Raw genomic sequence first — 19,644 nt, forward strand, 5'->3', positions numbered from 1 at the left:
TTTATAAACCATTATCACAACAAATAACAACAGCAATGATGGATACAATTGTACATAAATTCCTTGCAACAAAGTGCTATATAAGACATTTAAGCACTTAAACATTCATATGTCCTTGATGGGAATGTCATCAAATAAAATTTGACAAGAATTTCAAGGAGACATCAGGACAGATGAATAAAACCTTGGTTAGTTTCTAAAGTACTTTAAGGGAGGAAAGAATGGCAGAGTGGCTTGGGGAAGGAATTGCTGACTATAGACTTTGGCAGTTTAAGGTATGATCCACAACATGATTAAATTTGAAGATGAGCAAATATCAAGAATTTGAGGAGCACAGATATCTCTGGTTTGCAAGGTGGTTGAGGCTACAGAAATAGGGAGGACAAGGTAATGGATTTGAAAATAGTTACATTTTACAATCAAGGCATTAGGTACATCATGAGAAAAGTCCTGCCCACCATTGAGTACATCTACATGGAGTGTTGAGTAGGAAAGCAGCATCTATCATCAGAGTCCCCCACCATCCAGATCATGCACCTTTATTGCTGCTGCCATCAGGAAGAAGGTACATGAGCCTCAGGACTCACACTACCAGATTCAGGAACAGTTATTACCCCTCAACAATCAGTCATTTGAACCAGAGGGGATAATTTCACTTGCCCCATCATTGGACTGTCCCCAAAACCTATGAACTCACTTTCAAGGACTCATCATTTCATGTTCTCGATTATTTATTTATTAGTTATTAATACTTTCTGTCCTTCATATTTGCAGAGTTTGTTATCCTTTGTACAGTGGCTGTTTGCCTGCCCTGTTGGGTGCAGTCTTTCATCGATTCTATTATGGTTATTCGATTTACTGCATATGCCTGCAAGAAAACGAATCTCAGGGTCGTATATGCTGACATATGTGTTATTTGATAATAAATTTACTTTAAGCTAACCTGGAGCCAATGAATGCATATGGCTGGTGGATAGGGCATGAGCAATAGTCTCGAGAATTCTGATGTTCTATTTTCAGTGAATAAGGAAGGAAGGCTGGTCAAAGGGAAGTTGAAATTGTCAAATCCCAAGGAAACAAATGCTACAGATGAGCTGAGGCTGGAGTGGAAGTAAGTGATATGATTGAAGTTAAAAGAGCTACAAGTCTGTGGTCTGAGGTTCATCCAATAGTCAAATGATATACTAGTTTTAAACAGTTTCATACAGTTTTCAGGGAGAGTGATAGAGACAGTAGCTAGGAAATTCCTGATGGATATTGATCACAAAAGCTTTGTCTTCCCAATATTTAGCTAGGGGAAATTTTTCACACATGGAAACCAATGTCGTGTTTTCAGATGTTTCTAAGGTAAGAAGGTAAGGAAGCCCTGAACAGATCTTTGTGGGTCACCCTAAGGGTATGGTATGGGAAGAGAAATAATCACCATATGTTCCGTAGATATGACTGAATAAATTAGAATGGGATAAGGAGATAGTAGTTTCACTTGGCTGAACAATACGATGAGAAATTGCAGGCAATGATCCTAAATGTGTGAAGAGAATTTATATAAGGGAACCTTTCTCTGGCTGTAAAACTCATTAAGGAAGTTGATAAAGTATATCTGAAGTAAAACTAGTGTAACGAAGACTAATCCACTGTCATTAAGTTCCATCACAAGAAATGCTTGTGATTCAGAGTGATGATGTTGCTGATCCATCTTTCTAGAATTCTATTTGTTCCTGGAACTGGAATGATGTTGGCAAAGGTGTGTGTTTTGCCTATGTCGAGCTAGCTGTCTCAGAACTGATAGTTTTGAATGAATCACAGAGTAAGACAGACCAACAGTAACTGTGAAGAACATTCGTGAACAAAATGGGGTTTTATATCAATTCAGTAACCTTCATTTTATTTTTATATGCTAATACTTTTGCAATGGGGTTGATAAAAGTACCATCAATTCATCAACAAGATGTGTCCAGAAGTCAGATCAAGAGAGGACTGAAACCGCCTTTCTGAAAAGCTGAGAACCAATTACATACTCTCATAACATACTGTACAAATTATACAAACGGTATCGAATTTTCTTTAGTTTTCATTTTATTAAAAATTTAACATGTTACTTTAGTTTAAACAAAATGCTTTGATGCGAATAGCCTTTCTATGCAGAGAACAAGACAAAATCTAAAGGTTAAAGGTTGCATCAAAATCTTCATCTTGCTTATTTTACTGCTAGAGGGGTCAAGAGCAAGTCTTCCAACTTGTCACGGGCAGTTCAAATACATGCTTTTGTAGTAAAATAGTATGTGTGTAATAAATCTACCTTACAGTTATAAAATTGCAAAGGCATGGTGTCTATTTACTCTTAATATAAATGGGTAACAAATAACTGTTCAGAAGTATTCTATTGATATCAAACGTTACTAATTTGTATAATGAAAGTATTTGAATGTAAATATCCTGCCTCCTTTTAGAGATTGAACAAATTTGAATCTTCTACTGCTAGCATTTTCATCTCTTGGAACTCTAGCAAAGCTAACTTAATAACAGCAATTCAGCTCCTACCATAATTTTGTTAACCACTTTTCTTGACCCCATCTTACTCTGTGTTATGCTCTACTCCAAGACTGAAAATGGATAGGTACTTTCTTTGAAATTTCTGTAAAAAATCCATTAGATAAGAAGTATCCCTGGTAAAAATTAGAAACTTGCAGGGGTTGGTACATTAGATGCAAACTACCAGACAATTACTTAATGCTGAAGGGCACTATTCCACAAGATCACCTTTGGTAATATACTTACCAGAAATCATAATGTATATAAACTCTTAGGACGTGTATTTACAATTTTTTTTTGATTTTATTGATTATTATCCACACACAGGGCTATAAGGAAACCTCTCCTGCAACATGTTTAAACCAGTAACAAAGCATTTGTTACAACACATATTTCTTGTGGTTAATCTTTTCCATAGTTACTGACATTACATTAGTACAAAATCATGTACTTTATTGAAAATATTTTATATAAGTATTATTCATTGGTATAATGCTTATCTTGATTTATGCTCTTTTTGCTTATATAGTTCTGTCTCGGTCTGGAATAGAACGTGACAATAATTTTGACATAGTTTAGGTCAATTAATGTCTTAGAAAACAAACACAGTACTGAAATTTTGTTGTCTGCAGAAGTTTAAAAAAATAACTTTGTTCACCCAACAAATTAAATCCTAAAAACTGCAGTTAAATTCTATATTGGCCTGATATATACAGAAATTGTTGAACACTGTCAGATTTTGAAAAAAAAAATACAGTTGCAGTTTGACTGAATTATTGTATTAAATTGTGACAGCCAATCTTCATAAATTTTCACAATGCAAAACTGTCCTGAATATTTTTTTTACTGCAGTGTACCGTACTTGGTTAGAATCACGCCAAAACAAATTGCCAATTTGTCAGCAATATCTCAATTCCACTTATCACTGATACTACAGATGTGGCTGGGTTCAGTTTTAATGTTTTTGCATCACCCTTTTTACACTTATCTCTGAAAACATAAATACACCCATTGCAGCTGGCAATCTTCCACAGGGAGGGCACACGACTCCAAACCTCTGGGAAACGCAGTCTGGTGAAGCTGTCAAGCAGTGGATTGTAACATACCAAAGAATCTCCCTCAGCTACTATAAAAATCAGGTCCTTGTGAATAGCAGCATGCATACGGCCTGCAAACGGGAGGAGATATGACTTTAACTGGCATGTCCTGGAACGTGTGTCAAAACACTGAATGAGACGAGATGGTTTGGTAAAGAAGTCCAGGTCATTCTCTTCCCCACCCAGTAAATAGATAGTTCCATTAAGGTTAACACCAGCAGCACAAGACACTGCAGTCTCCAACTGATTAGTTTCAACCCACACATTATCACAGACCACATAATAAATGACAGCACTGGAAAGTGTATCCTGAAGGGTTTTCCCACCCAATGAATAAATGGCATCTTCACTTGGGACGGATACAAGTGTGTGCTGAAGACGATCTCTTGGTAGTGATGCGCATTGTTCCCAGTCCATTGTCTCCATGTTGCACTTCCACATCCGTCGTGGGATGGGGCCACCTACAACGTACAGGTCACTTCCATGCTTGCATGCAGCAGTAATCTGCTGGCGTAATCGATTTTGCCCACTGACACTGATAGCATCATCATCACAGTGCAAAGAAACTGCCAGTGAATGTGTCCGAGTGTCCTCTTTTCCAATCAGATAAATATGAACAATTTCACCAATTTCCTGTTTGAAAATAATAAAATAAAACTGTAGTGATGTTTTGCTATTTCTTTAACAAGCTTAAATACAATGCAGAAAGAGCTATTATCATTGAGTTGACTTCTGCACCTTATATTTAGGCAAATGACTGGTGTATCTTGTTAAATCATTTTTCTGTTTATCAATAGAAACAATTTATTCTGAAGTTACTATGAAACCAAAACATCTCTTTATTTGAAGCCCCTTTTTCATACATGACTTGCAAATGCAGAGACCAATGAAGAATAACACTTGTACCAGTCTCATGGCACATAACAAAGGTCTTCCAAAAAATTGGAATACAGTATCTATAATTTCCAATGTTATTGTTAGTTACACTTTATAAATGTTATATTGTATATTAAAATTTACTGCTCAAAGGAATTAATGTTATGATCTTTTATTGGGTTGTTAAATGAATAAAATTCTGATTTTTAAAATTTAGAATAACTGGATTGGTGTATATAGTAATAATTGTGAGAGTGTGATACTCATTAGATCATTGGTGTCAAGTTACACTTAAACATGCTCAAACTTTAACTTTTAGGAGACTAGTATTTAAATTTGAGGAAGTGACAGCTAATATAACTTGTTCTACAAATAGTCCGCTGAACTGTCTATGTACTGCAGGGGTCCCCAACCTTTTCTGCACCGCGGACCAGTTTAATAGTGACAATACTCTTGCGGACCGGCCGACCAGGTGGGGGAGGGGGGTGTTCAAGTAGGGTTGAACTCACCTCAACATGTCTTTTACAGTTAGGGTTGCCAACTTTCTCACTCCCAAATAAGGGACAAAAGTAGCAGTCAAATCCTGGGACACTTTACCCCAGGAAAGACTACCATGACCATGAAGCCTTGCACGGGCACCTGTGTGCGCATGCGTGACGTGCCCATGTGCGTACGTGCCGATTTTTCCCCCACAAATTGATTTTGTCTTCATCTTCCTGACTATACATACATTATTTCTACTTTATATAGGCTGTGTATTTATCATATCATTCCTGCTTTTACTATATGTCAGTGTTATTTTAGGTTTTATGTGTTATTTGGAATAATTTGTTAAGTTATTTTTTGCGTCTGGGAACGCTCAAAAATTTTTCCCATAATGGTAATTGCTTCTTCGCTTCACGCCATTTCAGCACGAAAGGTTTCATAGGAACGCTCTAGCTTAGCAGGGGAAATACAGGACAAACCTATTTAGCCCAATATACGGGATGTCCCGGCAAATACGGGACAGTCGGCAACCCTATGTTCAAGTTCAACAGTGCGTGACAGGGAATGAGGAAAGGTACAGCTGACTCGTATTGTTTCCTCATGGCCCGGTGGTTGGGGACCACTGATGTACTGCACCTTTCTCGCCTGGATTGCACTATGAAGAAGGTTCAGTCACATATAGTGTAACATTTCCATTTACTGAGATGACAACATGTAATAATCTTCCATAAAGTGAGCTTGATAAAAATAATTTTTACAGGTGGGGAAAAGGCAATAAAAATCAAAGTTTAAAGTTTGTGGCTGCAAACATTTAAGACTATGGTTTGAATGGTTTTTAGAATGCAAGTGATGTAACCAAGGTGGAATTTATTATCCATTTTTAGTTGTCCCTAGTTGAAAGCCTTAGAGATTTGTATCCCAAAATGTAGGCAAAGAATTCCATGGTGTTGATCAAATAGCAAGTACAGAACACAAAATGTTATGTAGTCAGAGTTACACAGTATGGAAACAGGCCCTTCAACCCATCTTGACAATGCTAACAGAGTTGTCCAGCAAGCTAGTCCCCTCTGCCCGTGTTTGGCCTATAGCCCTCTAAACCTCTCCTATCCAAATATTTCTGCAGATGTGCTGTTATGTAACCTGCAGAAAAATATAATGGTAAGCTACAGTACTGTTGATCTTGTGGTCAGTGGTAGTGGTGACAGAGAGGAAAGGTGCAATCAACATAACGAGTTATTCTAATTCAAGGTTTAGATCATAACAAGATGCAGGTTAAAATCCCAGAAAAAAAATCACCAATCCGAGAAGCTCACTTTTCTCACATTTCTTGGAGACAGAAGGCTATATAGCCCATCAAGCCTGCCTAGCTCTTGGAGTAGATCTACCAGTCTCATTTCCCCTCCTCTGCCTACAAACTACCTTTTTCCACACGCCCATCAATCTCCTGCCACCCACCTACACCTGGGGTAATTTAACCTTCCAGCATGACTTTGGGAAGTAGGAGGAAACCCAAGCACCCAATTTATAAACTCTAACCTCCACGGTGTTCCTTTATCGCAGTTGCTAAAAGATGGATTTCCATGACATTCCTAATTTGAATATCATGGTGGAAATGAACTTGAGCACTTCTCTGGCATCTTTTCCATGTTGATAAGATTAGATAAATTAGTCCTTACTTGCAAGCTGAAATCCCTCTCACAAATCAGGGTGATTTAGTGATTGTTGAGGTTTTGAAGGCAAGACAGGATGAGCCTGTTGGTATGCCCAAGGTACTTTTTAACACACGCACACACATTACACGCCACTTAGAGTCATACAGCATGGAAACAGCATCCATGCAGACTACGATGCCTATTTGCCTACTTCGTCAGATATTGCTTGGTAGAATTATTAGCAAGCAGCTGTTGCCCTAATCTCCTATTAGGCTTAAATAAAGCCAGAAAATGCTGATGAAGGTCACTGGCCTGAAACTATACCTTTCTTTCCATAGATGTTGACCTAACCTTTAGACTGTGTCTGTCATTTTTGGCTATTATTTATTTCCAGCATCTATGTCTTTTTTTTAATTTTCAAGCTTTTAAATTTGATATCCAGAATCCCAAAATATTTGAAATGTGATAAAGATTATTACAATTGGGAATCCTCATGCATGATTCCCTAAAGGTTAATTTACAAGTTGAGTCTGTGGTGAGGAAGACAAGTGCAATGTTTGCATTCATTTTAAGAGGACTAGAATATAAAAGCAAGAATGTAATACTGTGACTGACGGATTGATTTGTCATATGAAGAGCGTTTGATGGCTCTGGGCCTGTATTCACTAGAATTCAGAAGAATGAGGGGTGACCTAATTGAAACCTATCGAATGGTTAAAGGTGTTGATAGAGTGGGCGTGGAGAGCATGTTTCCTATGGTGGAGGAGTCTATGATGAGACGACACAGCCTCAGAGTAGAGGGGCTTCCTTTTAGAAGGGAGATGAGGAGGAATTTCTTTAGCCAGAGAGTGGTGAATCTATGGAATTCTTTGCCACAGGCAGCTGGGGAAGCCAATTCTTTATGTATATTAAGGCAGAAGTTGATAGAGTCTTGACTGGTGAAGGCATGAAGGGATACAGGGAGAAGGCAGGAGATTGGGGCTGAGGGGAAAACTGGATCAGCCATGATGAAAAGGCAAGCAGACTTCATGGGCCAAATGGCCAAATTCTGCTCCTATACCTTATAGTCTTTATCACATGTATGTTGAAACATCCAGTGAAATGCATTGTTTGTGTCAAGATCCACCACAGTCTGAGATGTGTTAGGGGCAGCCCACAAGTGTCACCATGTTTCCAGCACCAACATCACATGCCCACAACTTACCAATCCTAACCTGTACTTCTTTGGAATGTGCGTGAGAACTGGAGCAACCGGAAGAAATCCACGCAGTTATGTGGAGAACACATGAACTTCTTTTAGACAGTGGTGAGAAATGAGCCCTGATCTTACAGATGGTATTGTAAAGTGTTACGCTAACTGCTACATTACCATGCCACCCACTGAAAAACAAAATTATCCTTCTAGTTCCTATTTCTGCTTTTCGGGTAACATTCACAGGTATGCAAATCAGTTCATCTAAACTTCAACTCTGGAATTTAAGTCATCTCACATTAGGTAATTGCGATGGTTTGAATTGATACATTTACATTTGACACTGTATTTACACTTTGAAAATAACATCATAAGGAAACAACCATTCAGCTCATCAGGACAATGCCGATTCCCAACATGGTAATCCTGCCAGTCTCACTTTCTTTTCCTACTACTGTGCAATTTATTATGTGTCATGTGCCCATTAATTTCGTTTTGATTTTTTCTGCTACTTACTTATACTAAGGGGTAATTGACAGTATTCCGTTAACCTACCAGGATGTCTTTCGAACATAGAAGGCAACTGAAAATAAGAAATAGGAGCAGGAGGAGGCCATCCGGCCCATCGAGCCTGCCCTGCTATTCCATAAGATCATGGCTGATCTGTCCGTAAACTCAGCTCCATCTACCTGCCTTTTCCCCATAACCCTTATTTCCCCTACTATGTAAAAACCTATCTAACTGTATCTTAAATATATTTAGTGAAGAAGCCTCAAATGCTTCCCTGGGCAGAGAATTCCACAGATTCACCACTCTGAGAAAAATAGTTTCTCCTCATCTCCATCCTAAATCTTCTCCCCTGAATCTTGAGGCAATGTCCCCTAGTTCTAGTCTCACCTACCAATGGAAACAACTTTCCTACTTCTACCTTATCTATCCCTTTCAAAATTTTGCATGCAAGGTTTCACACAGATCTCACCCAAGATCAGGACTGAATCCAAGTCCCCAGAGCTCTGGAGTTCATCCTGAATTTTGTACCAACAGAAAATATTAGTTACAGGAAATTTCAGTTTCGCTTTTGGAATATTTACAACGACTAGTTCAATATACAGTACCTTTAAACTGGATACCAGGTTCTCAAAGTATTGTGCTCGTTCTTCCTTGTCATGACCAATCCAGGTTTCTATTGCTTTGGCTGGTTTCTGAGAGCGGGGAACACCATCTGCATTGTCACAGAAAAAAGAACGTTAGTTGTTTTATTTTGTTCCTATTATGTATCTACGTATTGGAATCTAGATTGTGGTTGACTTTTAGTCACTTTTGGCCTGTTTATTTTTGTAGAGTGTTCCAATTTACATTGAAGACATGCCTCAATTTAGGCTTAACTCAGATACTGAAATTGGAGTTACATGACACAGTCAAGACCAGAATGCGATTATTTTATGTCAATTAGGAGTTCTCTCATGCTTTCTTAATCTGCCACATGGACGATGGTTACCTAAAGCACTGATATTGACATTTGCTGCACTAAAGGAATGTTCTAAGGTTTGGCACGTATACCTCATATCATGCGAGTTTACCCACTATATATTGATTCCTCTCTGACCTTTTCACCCTCTCCTTTGAAGGAGGTTGCTCAATATTTTCATCACTGCCCTTCTAAAGAGGAAGCTATTCAAAAGTAGCCCAGTTACTATCAGCTTCTCATACTAAATAGATCTGGCTATGAACATAGATGGGGTCTACTACCAATATTAGTTCCTTGTCCATGCTTGCCTGATTTTGTTGGAAAAGAAAATTATCCTACCAATTTATATTTCTGCTTTTGAGAAAAGAAATTAAGTTAATGGAAGAAATTTATTGATCCTATTATTTGTACATCCTTTATTTGACATTAAAATTTGATGATTTTTGTTCGTGAGAAAATAAAATAGTTTAATATAAAAACATATAAATACTAACTTTAGTATTAATTATGCAAATTATAATTCCCACTAAAACATGATTATGTTTTCATAGATTACATGGTGGGTCTATTTCTTTGAAAAGTGGGGGCAGAACCCCCCTGTTTCTTACAAGATATTTGCTCTTTGTTTAGTAATTATATTTATTATCGCCTTTACTGAAGAGAGAAGATGAACTCTTAGTTCAGAATTGGGTTTAACAGCACTGGCATATATCGTGAAATCTGTTGTTTTGTGGCAGCACTATATTGTAATATATAATAATTTTTTAAAAAAACTACAAATTCTAATCAGCCATGAGCAACCTCTCAAAGCACTTCATCACAGTAGATATGAGCACAACTGTGCGACGGTTAATGAGATAGCTCACCCTGCTCTTCTTGAACACTAGTATGATTGTTGCCCTTTTGAAGCATTTGGGAACCTCCAACTGCAGCAACAAGAGATTGAAGATGTCCTTGAATACTCCTGCCAGTTAGTTGGCACAGGTTTTCAGTGCCCTACTGGGTACACCATTAGGGCCTGGCGCCTTGTGAGGATTCACCTTCTTGAAAGATGTTCTGACGTTGGGCTCCAAGACAGAGATTACAGGGTTACAGGTGCTGCAGGGATCTGCACAGGTGTAGTTTTATTCCCTCTTTCAAAGTGTGCATAAAATGTGTTGTGCTCATCTGGGAGTGAAGCATGACAGCCGCTGATGATGTTAGGTTTTGCCTTGTAGGAAGTATTGGCCTGCACACACTGCTGGAGCTGATATGCATCTGAATCCATCTCTAACTTGAATTAGAATCTTTTTTTGCCCTTAAAATAACCTTCTGTAGGTTGTACCTGGACTTTTTGTATAGTTCTAGATCACCTGTCCTGAATGCGACAGTCCTACCTCTCAACAGACTATGAATCTCCTGGTTCTTCCACAGCTTTTGGTTTGATATTATCAGGTAGTTTCTTGAATGCACACACTCATCCACAAGGTCTTGATGAAGTGGGTGATAACCGTGGCCTATTCATTCAGATTTGAAGATGAGTCTCTGAACATTGTACAGTCTACTGACTCAAAGCAGACCTGTAAGCACTCCTCTGCCTTCCTTGACCGTACCTTGGTCCTCACCGCTGGTGCTGCGGTGCCTATACGCTGGGAATAGAAGCACAGCCAGGTGACTGGACTTCCCAATAGTGTGTGTGGGATGGCACTGTAAGCATTCTTGATGGTGGTAAACAGTAGTCAAGTGTGTTGGCTCCTCTGATTCCACAGGTGATATGTTGGCCTGGTTGAAATTTCCTGCAATAATAGGGAATGCATCTGGGTGTTCTGTTTTGTGACTACAAATTGTGGTGCTCAGCTCCTCCAGAGCCTATATGATGCTGCCCTGAGGTGAATTGTACACTGCTACCAGGATGATGGTGGAAAACTCCCTCGGCGGATAAAATGGACATGACATTAGATGTTTGAGGTCGGGTGAGCCGTGTTGAGACAAACCTTTGCATCATGATGAGTTAATCATAAAGCATACTCCAGCTTCTCTAACTTTAAAAGCTTTTGTGGAGACTGGTGAAGCTTCTGGGCAGCTGCGCTATGTCCAAAATGAGTAGGTGGGAACCACGTTTCTGTAAAGCAAGTGTTTTATTCAAACTCAAAGTATTTGGCATATATTTAATCCATCACAATCTATGAGTCATTTGCAATTTGAGAAGAAAGATATATTACCCATGATGGAACAGAGGAGCAGACTTGATGGGCCAAAGGGCCTAATTCTTGTCTGATCATCTTATCTTAATCGGCTCTGTTTACTGGTGTTCAATCTGGTTAATCTTAATGCAATGGTAGTCACTGAGTTTGCCTTCTAGTACTAAATGATGTATGGTCAATTATTGTACTTTTTTAAGAACTCTTTCTTATCAACAGGCCATTAGTCATTTTTTTGGCAAACTGAAACATGCAGATTGCGAACATATTCAACTTAAATGAAGGTAATTCCTTCAATTGAAGTCTTCCCAATAAAATAAAAAAGCTTTCTCTATATGACAAGGCTGTATTATTTAGATAGTATATAGATTCCCAAGGTGGTACAGAAGGACGGCATTCAGCTTAACTAGTTTACAAAATGACCTCGAGTCCTTGGAGAGTGTACAGAGAGCTTCATCAGAATGAGCAAGTACAATTCCTTACTTGGAGAGACAAGTTACATAAAGAATGTTCTTGGAGTGACGAGGTTACAGAATGATGTTAAAAAAGTATTCAAAATCACCTGCAGTTTTAATACAGCAAATGCCATTTCTATTGGCATGTTGATAGCCAGTGGATATCAGCAAAAGAACAGGATGAGAGATAATAGGACTTCTTTTTGTCTGAGCTAAGTTGTTATTATCTAAAATGCATTGTCTAAAAAGTGATAAAACCAAATGTAGCAGCAACTTTCAGGTGGGAATTGTGTAGATAATTGAAAAGGAAATATTTGAACAGTGGGGGGTGGAGGAGGCAGGGTGGGACAAAAACAGGAGACTGTGCTCCAAAAATGAATGCCTCCTCCTGTGCTCGTTACTCTGGGAACAACTCATTTGGTAAATATGGTAGGTTTATTTTATAGTAATGGAAATTCCTCCCAAAGCTATCATTTTCATTTTATTTGTTTTATAAGTTTTATTTGGCCGAATTTTCCTGAAAGATGTCTGTTGTTTTAAATTTGGTACGTGCATTAAAGTGTGCACAAATTTCCTTGTAGCATATCTTTATATTATATATAAAGTTTTTTTCCAGTTAAATTCATTGAATAGTTACGAATGTCATTCACACACATTCAAACTCTGACAATTTGGGCAGCTGGTAAGCTAGGGGAATAGAAGGCAAATCATTGTTTTGAGGTGAGGATAGGGTTTGCAATGCATGATCGGAAGTGGATCAGGCAGAAATTGTCTTTGGAAACCAAGGTGCACTAGAAAATAAGCTCTAAATAAGCATGGATTTAGCATTTAACAAGATGTCAAACATGGATGACTTATTGCTCCCAGGAATTACAGGGTCATTTTTATGTGAGTAGAATGGATCCTGTTTGTATAACCCTGGTGTTGGTAAATTCCAGATCATAATAAGGTATGTGACAAAAATATAACACAACCTAAGGTTGACTGCATTTTTAGGTTCTGGGCTTTTTCCATGACCAAAATAACTAAGTGCATATTAATGTAAATGCTGCAGAGAAAACAAATAAATATGTTTTATTTTCTGGAAAGAGTACACAATTATTTTCTACAACAAACATGTAATCTTAAAAGGTATAATCATCTTAGCTAAGATTTTGGATACCACAGATATTTCCCCCATTGGTTCCTTGAACTTTTAAAATTTAAAAATGTTATTCTCCCCACAAAATTAGATAGGAATAGATAAACACAAACCTTTAATGATGTCCGTGAATAATCTTATTGGTAGTTTCACAAAGTCCTCTGTTTTGTGAAGCTGAGACAGATGTGTTTTTGCACACTGTTTTGCTGCTGTATACAGTTTCTGATCACTATGCTGATCAGCCAAACACATGACTTGTAAACAGTTCCTGATATCAACTGTCCGGGCCAAAAACCGAGAGCACTCTTCAAAAAGTGAGGTCAATTGGTACATATCCGCCACCTCGTATGTTTCCTGGAGGTCTTCCACTCTTAGTTTTACAGTTCCCCGGTAGATGTAGTCCACTAGGAGCTGGAAAACACTTGCATTCACATCTTTTAATTCTATCACGTCATTGTGAGCTTCCTTTAAGTTTGAGGTGAACATGGAGCGGAAAAAGCAGCTCTGAGCGGAAAGGACTAGCCTGTGGAGCTGGAATGTTTTACCTTCTACAGAAATGGTAACGTCTGCAAACAACCTGTCTTCAAGGCACAGATCCATTATACTCTGAGCAACTCGTACCGAGTGTAACCTGTCTGTGAAGGTATAGCTCATAAAGTAACTCTCTTCAGTTGAACCAGAAATGGTTGCACCTCCCGCATCGCTAGTTGGCTCCATAATCACACTGGTACAATCAGGTCCTATGGGAATAAAATATGTCAGACTATTATATAAACTATGTTGTAAAATATCCCGATGTTATTTTATAGTATGTATCTTCTGATAATGTTCTCCAATAAGATGAACACTCTGTATCATACATTCAGTATCATGAGCAAGAAAATGGTATAATTTTTGTTACAAAGAAGAGAAAATCTGCAGATGCTGTAAGTCCAAGCAACACACACAAAATGCTGGAGAAACTCAGCAGGCCCGGCAGCATCTATGGAAAAAAGGGACAGTCGACATTTCGGGCCAGGACTTCTCATCTCTTTTTCTCCGGTTCTGCCGTACGGTCTCGGCCCGAAACATCGACTGTACTTTTTTTCCACAGATGCTGCCTGGCCTGATTTCCTCCAGCATTTTGTGTGTTTTGCTTATCTTTTTTGTGTTGGTCAAAAAGAGCTACTCTTAGTCCCACTTAACTCCAGAAGTTAGTAATTCCCCATCTTATCTTTTCCTTCTTTCTTACATCGCGAGCAAGATTGCTAACCTCCAATTTTAAACAGTAAGCCATTTCGAGGCTTTTTTCACGTTAACACTACATTTTACACTCGACATTGCAATAAGCTTGTGAAAAACCCAAAAAAACCCGTTTCGCGCTACTGAGGAGTATCTGCAATAGATTTTAGTACAGAACCCAGGCCTGTGAGCGGCCTCAGGGGCAACAGACGAAGAGGGAGGGAGTCCATGGGACAAGGACAGCGCAACAACAACGGACAGTCAGGGGTTTCTGATGGAGAGCACATCAACTACGTCCAAAATCCTCTCATACCCAAAGAATGGGGCCAAACCTCTCATAGCCGGTACTAACTTAGCGAATTCAAGCTAAATGACCGTCTTTACCTTATTTGTCACCAGTCCGCCAGAAGCACTGTCTCCAATTCCCCGTCGAACGGAGGGGGAAAGTTCGAGTGGGTACACTGCCTGAGTGGCCGGAAGGATTTACAGACGGACGCCAGCTGCTTCCGTTTCCATTGCCATGGCGGCCAGGCTTGTGAATTTGGCCTGCGCTGGACTGCGGAGAAACGTCCGAAACTTAGGTGAGGAGGGGTTGGCAGGTCTGCAGAGGGAGAGGCCAGGACAGGACAGGGAGTGTCTTGCTGGGCCCGGATGCCGGGCAGGACGGAAGTGAGCTGAGGTGTCCATGGCTGTCATTGTGCCGCCGTTTGACCTTCTCCCTGTGACACGGCTGGACGGTTGCTCCAGAGCCGGGTGAGGATCCGGGGGACGGGAAAGGCATTTCGGGCAGGGCTCGAGTTAGGCTAGGCACGGTTAATGAGGGGACCGTGCCTAGAACAGTGATGGAGTAATGCAGGATCCTCATTATTGATGGAGGATGTAGATACAGGAGAGGACCGCAAAATCTCCCCGTAGCTCCTTACCTGTAGCAGGAATACACATTTGAACGAAGTTATGGCTTCATGCCTCCAATTGGCTTTTGACATAACGGCGGGTGTGTAGAGGGTGGGAAGATTGGAGGTTGTATGTTAGCAAGAAACTAATGGTCTCTGGAGGAAGGGAAAGCATAATGATGTGGGAAACTAAATTTCGTGAAATTAGGCTTTGTTTTAAAATAAGTACATGAGTGAAATTGCTACAAGGAATGAAAGTAGTGATTTGAGTTTCCTTATTGAATTACGTATGTGACACAATGGCTGTTGTGTACAACTTTGGACCCCTTATTTAAGAAAGGGTATGTTTCTATTCTAGCCAGTCCAGAAGAGATGTGGTCTACTAATTCATGGGACGTATTGGTTATTCTATCACAGCTATAAAAAAATACATCTGTATTCTCTGTAGTTTGTAAATATGAACAATAATCTTTTTGAGATATGTAAAGAACTAGTGGATTATGACAAAGGTGATGTTGAAGGAGAGCCTTGATAAAGGGACAAGGTATACAGAGGTGTATAGGAATTTCTTCTTTCAGGGGGTGTTTAGTTTCTGGAATTCTCTTCTCCCCTCTCCCTGCAGACAACCATATCACTAGAGTTATTTAAAGAAGATGTATTTGAAAGATATTATGGATCAGGTACAAACCTAGGCTTGATTAGCCATGATGTTATCAGCTGGAGGGGGAAGGCTTGAGAGGCTATCTTACTTGTACTCCTACTTCTATCTGCTTGTGTTCTTTCCTACATAGCCACCTACTATTCCTGGCTTTTCAGCATTCAGAACACACTGCTTTTATAATTCTAGCAATGCACATAAATGCTGGTGGAACTCAGCAGGCCAGGCAGCATCTATGGAAAAGAGTAAACAGTCAATGTTTCAGCCCGAGATCCTTCATCGAGATCTGAAGGCGGCCCAAAACGTTGACTGTTTACTCTTTTCCATAGATGCTGCCTGGCCTGCTGAGTTCCTCCAGCAATTTGTGTGTGGTGCTTTGATTTCCAGCATCTGCATACTTTCTCATGTTTTATAATCTGAAGGTGTTTGGGGCTGCAGTTCTCTAAATTGAACTCCATTTACCATTGTTCTGTTTTATTCCTCCTGTTCTTAATTATGCTCTACCATACCATGCTATGTTTCTATGTCACCTAATTGGTTGGAACTACGGTGACTACTTCATCTAAATTATTGAAAATATGGTGAAAAACTGAACCTCTGTAGTGGATACTGTGCTCATTTACTGCATCAGTACTCATATTCTACTATGTAGAATGCATGGTATTTTATTTTCTTTCATATCTATGTTACCTTCTACCCGGTTACCCAAGCATGTCAAGAGGCTGTTGAGAATTTTCATTATTGCTAATATTCATTGTATTTCTAAAGGATACTGAGGCAAGTTTCTTGTTTCTAGCATAATGCGATGAAGTTATTTCTAACTAGCTATTCAGAAATAAAACAAGAAACCTTCCCTTCTGAAATGTTTGGTTCCTCATTACTCCAGGAGAGTGCCAGTGTAGATTATGGAAATATAGTCATAGTCATACTTCATTGATCCCGAGGGAAATTGGTTTTCGTTACAGTTGCACCATAAATAATTAAATAGTAGTAAAACCATAAATAATTAAATAGTAATATGTAAATTATGCCAGGAAATAAGTCCAGGACCAGCCTATTGGCTCAGGGTGTCTGACCCTCCAAGGGAGGAGTTGTAAAGTTTGATGGCCACAGGCAGGAATGACTTCCTATGACACTCAGTGTTGCATCTCAGTGGAATGAGTCTCTGGTTGAATGTACTCCTGTGCCCAACCAGTCCATTATGTAGTGGATGGGAGACATTGTCCAAGATGGCATGCAACTTGGACAGCGTCCTCTTTTCAGACACCACTATCAGAGAGTCCAGTTCCATCCCCACAACATCACTGGCCTTATGAATGAGTTTGTTGATTCTGTTGGTGTCTGCTACCCTAAGAATCAACAAACTCATTAATTATGCTCTACCATGTTAAACAAACATATAGCGTGAACCTTAGCTCACCTTTTGTCTTGAATGAGCCAATGTTGATGATTCTGCTAGTGTAAGAGTTAGACATCCATAGTATTTGCTGAGTGTTACAATTTGCTTACATTTTGAGCTTATGCTTCATTTCATCAATTGTAAATGTTTAATCATGATATATCTTTATTGTGTTTTTTAATCCATATCATAATTTCAATTTAAGTAAAATGAGTTCAGTTTTTAAAAATTACTTTGATACAACTGATATGTGAAAGTCTTGGTTGTGTTATCATTTTAGCCTTTGGCTGGAGCACTTCAGTATCACAAGCCAGGTTCGAGGGATCCACTCCTGAGACTCGTCGTAAGTAACCGGAAATGTTTTAATTATATTTTAGTTTTAGTATGCAAATCCAGATGAAAATTCTAAGTAAGTAAACTCTTTTATAGGGAAATCATTACTAGAGAGGGACACACATACATGAAATCTGATATATGTAATGAAGGATAATCTTTTATTAGCAGGTGCTTGGGAGTGGAATTGGGTTTTTATGTTAACTAAGCAATAAAATATACAAGGTAATTGTTCTTCTCGCTTGTATTTTGAGATGAAAACAGTTTTGCCATTAACTTGGCTTTGCAAAGCTAATGATGAGCTGTTTTGCCCACTCCGCTGAGGTCCATTTGTTGAGAATACTTGTGCAATGTATGTACCTTTGTGGGGAGTATAGAGGTAATGTTATTCCCTATGTATTTGCTACCTTTGCCCTTCTGGTGATGAAAGGTCTCTGGTTTGGCAAGAGCTGCTGGTTCAGTTTCGGCAGGTTGCTGCTTTGTGAATTGTAGATAGTGCATGGACTGAATGGTTAAGCCAATGGATGGGTTGCCTGTAATAACCTTCCATTACACTCCTGCCTTTTGACTTGGAAAGGATTTGGGGAACTAACACCAGGTGCAGACTAATCCAATTCTACCTTAATCCAATTGCAACAGCATTTATTAATCTGTAGATTTGAAAACGATCCATTAAGTCACCTTGATATTCACCGGGGGATGTACCAGGAAGTCTGAATGTTATTAATATGAAGAAACATGATAGGCATTCCATACTTATAGTTTAACAGGCATTTTACTTCGCAGCTACTGTCCGGCCAAGGAATGAACTACAGCACAACCAACTATCCCAATTTGGTGAATATGTCGCTGAAATTCTTCCCAAATATATCCAACAAGTGCAGGTAAGGCTCTAACTTGTCCGGTATGTTGACAAAAATTGATTCATCATGTTTTTATAAGTCTGTCACTAGATGGTCAAATATGTATTGGTGAATATGAAATTAAACTTTCACTGGAAAATCTACAACCTTTGTCTCATTTGGTTGTATAAATCATTTTTTGATATTAGCATTATATTATTGAAAAAATGCTCTTAACTATTGTAAGGGTAGAAGTTCCATTAACACTAGAGTAACAAGCAAGATCTTATTGAGGAAAGTTTGTACAAAGTTTGTGTCATTGTGGCAATGGTGAAAATGTTACGCAAAAACCCCATGCAAAGCTCTAGCCTTTTTAATTCCTCAGTTTTTTTATTTTGCATTTTATTGTGGTACCAGTAACTGATAATGAACAAAGTAATGCAAATTGGAAAATATATTTCTCCTGTAATATCTTCTGTCATATTTGTTAACATCCCAGAGCTGTTGTTTCTTTCCGCACCTAGTAGCATATTAGGGGGCAACCTTGCTGTTTCTTTAGCATTTGTCTGTTTATCACGATGCTGAGTTGCTAGTTCGACGCTCGACCCAGCACGGATGGAAAGCATGCAAGGAGCCGAATAGTTTCGAATCCGGGACCATTCATCTCAAGTCCGGTGTGGATGCCACTGAACCACCAGCTCCCAGATTTCAGCTTTTCCTAATTCAGATGAAGGATCATTGATTTGAAAGTTTAATTCTTTTTGTTTCTGCAGTTGCTACTTGAAGTGCTGATGTTTTCAGCATTGTCAGAATTTATTTCAGAGTTCTAGCAGGTGCTGTTATTTTGTTTTTTTTAATTGTTAGTAAATATTCTTTGTTCTGCCCTTTGTTCGACAGGTGACCTGTTACAATGAATTGGAGCTTCTTATCCATCCAGATGGCATAATACCTGTGCTGACATTCCTGCGAGATCATACCAATGCTCAATTTAAGTCACTTGCTGATGAAACAGCCGTGGATGTCCCTACCCGTCCATTTAGATTTGAGGTAATGTGATATCCAGTCATGGTTTGGGGAACTGATATGAAAATGCAATTTAGTTTTAAAGTATTACATATATAGCAGCTTTCAAATTGTACACCTTTTGTTATAAGGATTTCAATTTACTTTGCAATTATTGCATATTATCATTGTTTGCTACAGTAATAAATATATTGAA

General features: G+C 38.9%; 2 protein-coding genes across 2 annotated transcripts in view; one reads left to right on the forward strand and one right to left on the reverse strand.

The window, feature by feature from the left end:
• kbtbd4 (kelch repeat and BTB (POZ) domain containing 4) lies at window positions 1–14,804 on the reverse strand. The gene is made up of 4 exons (XM_072272662.1): window positions 14,685–14,804; window positions 13,193–13,819; window positions 8,951–9,057; window positions 1–4,262 (listed from the first exon to the last, which is right to left on the reverse strand). Exons 2-4 carry the CDS (start codon window positions 13,794–13,796, stop codon window positions 3,405–3,407), a joined length of 1,569 nt encoding a protein of 522 aa, XP_072128763.1. The 5' UTR covers window positions 13,797–13,819; window positions 14,685–14,804; the 3' UTR covers window positions 1–3,404.
• ndufs3 (NADH:ubiquinone oxidoreductase core subunit S3) overlaps window positions 14,779–19,644 on the forward strand; it is a 21,284-nt gene continuing 16,418 nt past the window's right edge. The window contains exons 1-4 of the mRNA XM_072272663.1: window positions 14,779–14,881; window positions 17,531–17,593; window positions 18,370–18,467; window positions 19,323–19,472. Coding sequence (XP_072128764.1) covers window positions 14,821–14,881; window positions 17,531–17,593; window positions 18,370–18,467; window positions 19,323–19,472 — 372 coding nt within the window. The 5' untranslated portion in view covers window positions 14,779–14,820. The remainder of the gene's footprint in view (window positions 14,882–17,530; window positions 17,594–18,369; window positions 18,468–19,322; window positions 19,473–19,644) is intronic.

The sequence above is a fragment of the Mobula birostris genome, chromosome 11, assembly GCF_030028105.1.
Source record: "Mobula birostris isolate sMobBir1 chromosome 11, sMobBir1.hap1, whole genome shotgun sequence".
NCBI classification, from domain to species: domain Eukaryota; kingdom Metazoa; phylum Chordata; class Chondrichthyes; order Myliobatiformes; family Myliobatidae; genus Mobula; species Mobula birostris.

What these genes read in the sequence shown, in the direction of transcription:
- kbtbd4 (XM_072272662.1), bottom strand. Translation starts at nt 13,796, where the DNA reads ATGGAGCCAACTAGCGATGCGGGAGGTGCAACCATTTCTGGTTCAACT. An exon ending in ATTCACGGACATCATTAAAG is followed by an intron (nt 9,058 to 13,192) that starts GTTTGTGTTTAT and finishes GTGACAATGCAG; the next exon opens with ATGGTGTTCCCCGCTCTCAG. An exon ending in ACCTGGTATCCAGTTTAAAG is followed by an intron (nt 4,263 to 8,950) that starts GTACTGTATATT and finishes ATTTTCAAACAG; the next exon opens with GAAATTGGTGAAATTGTTCA.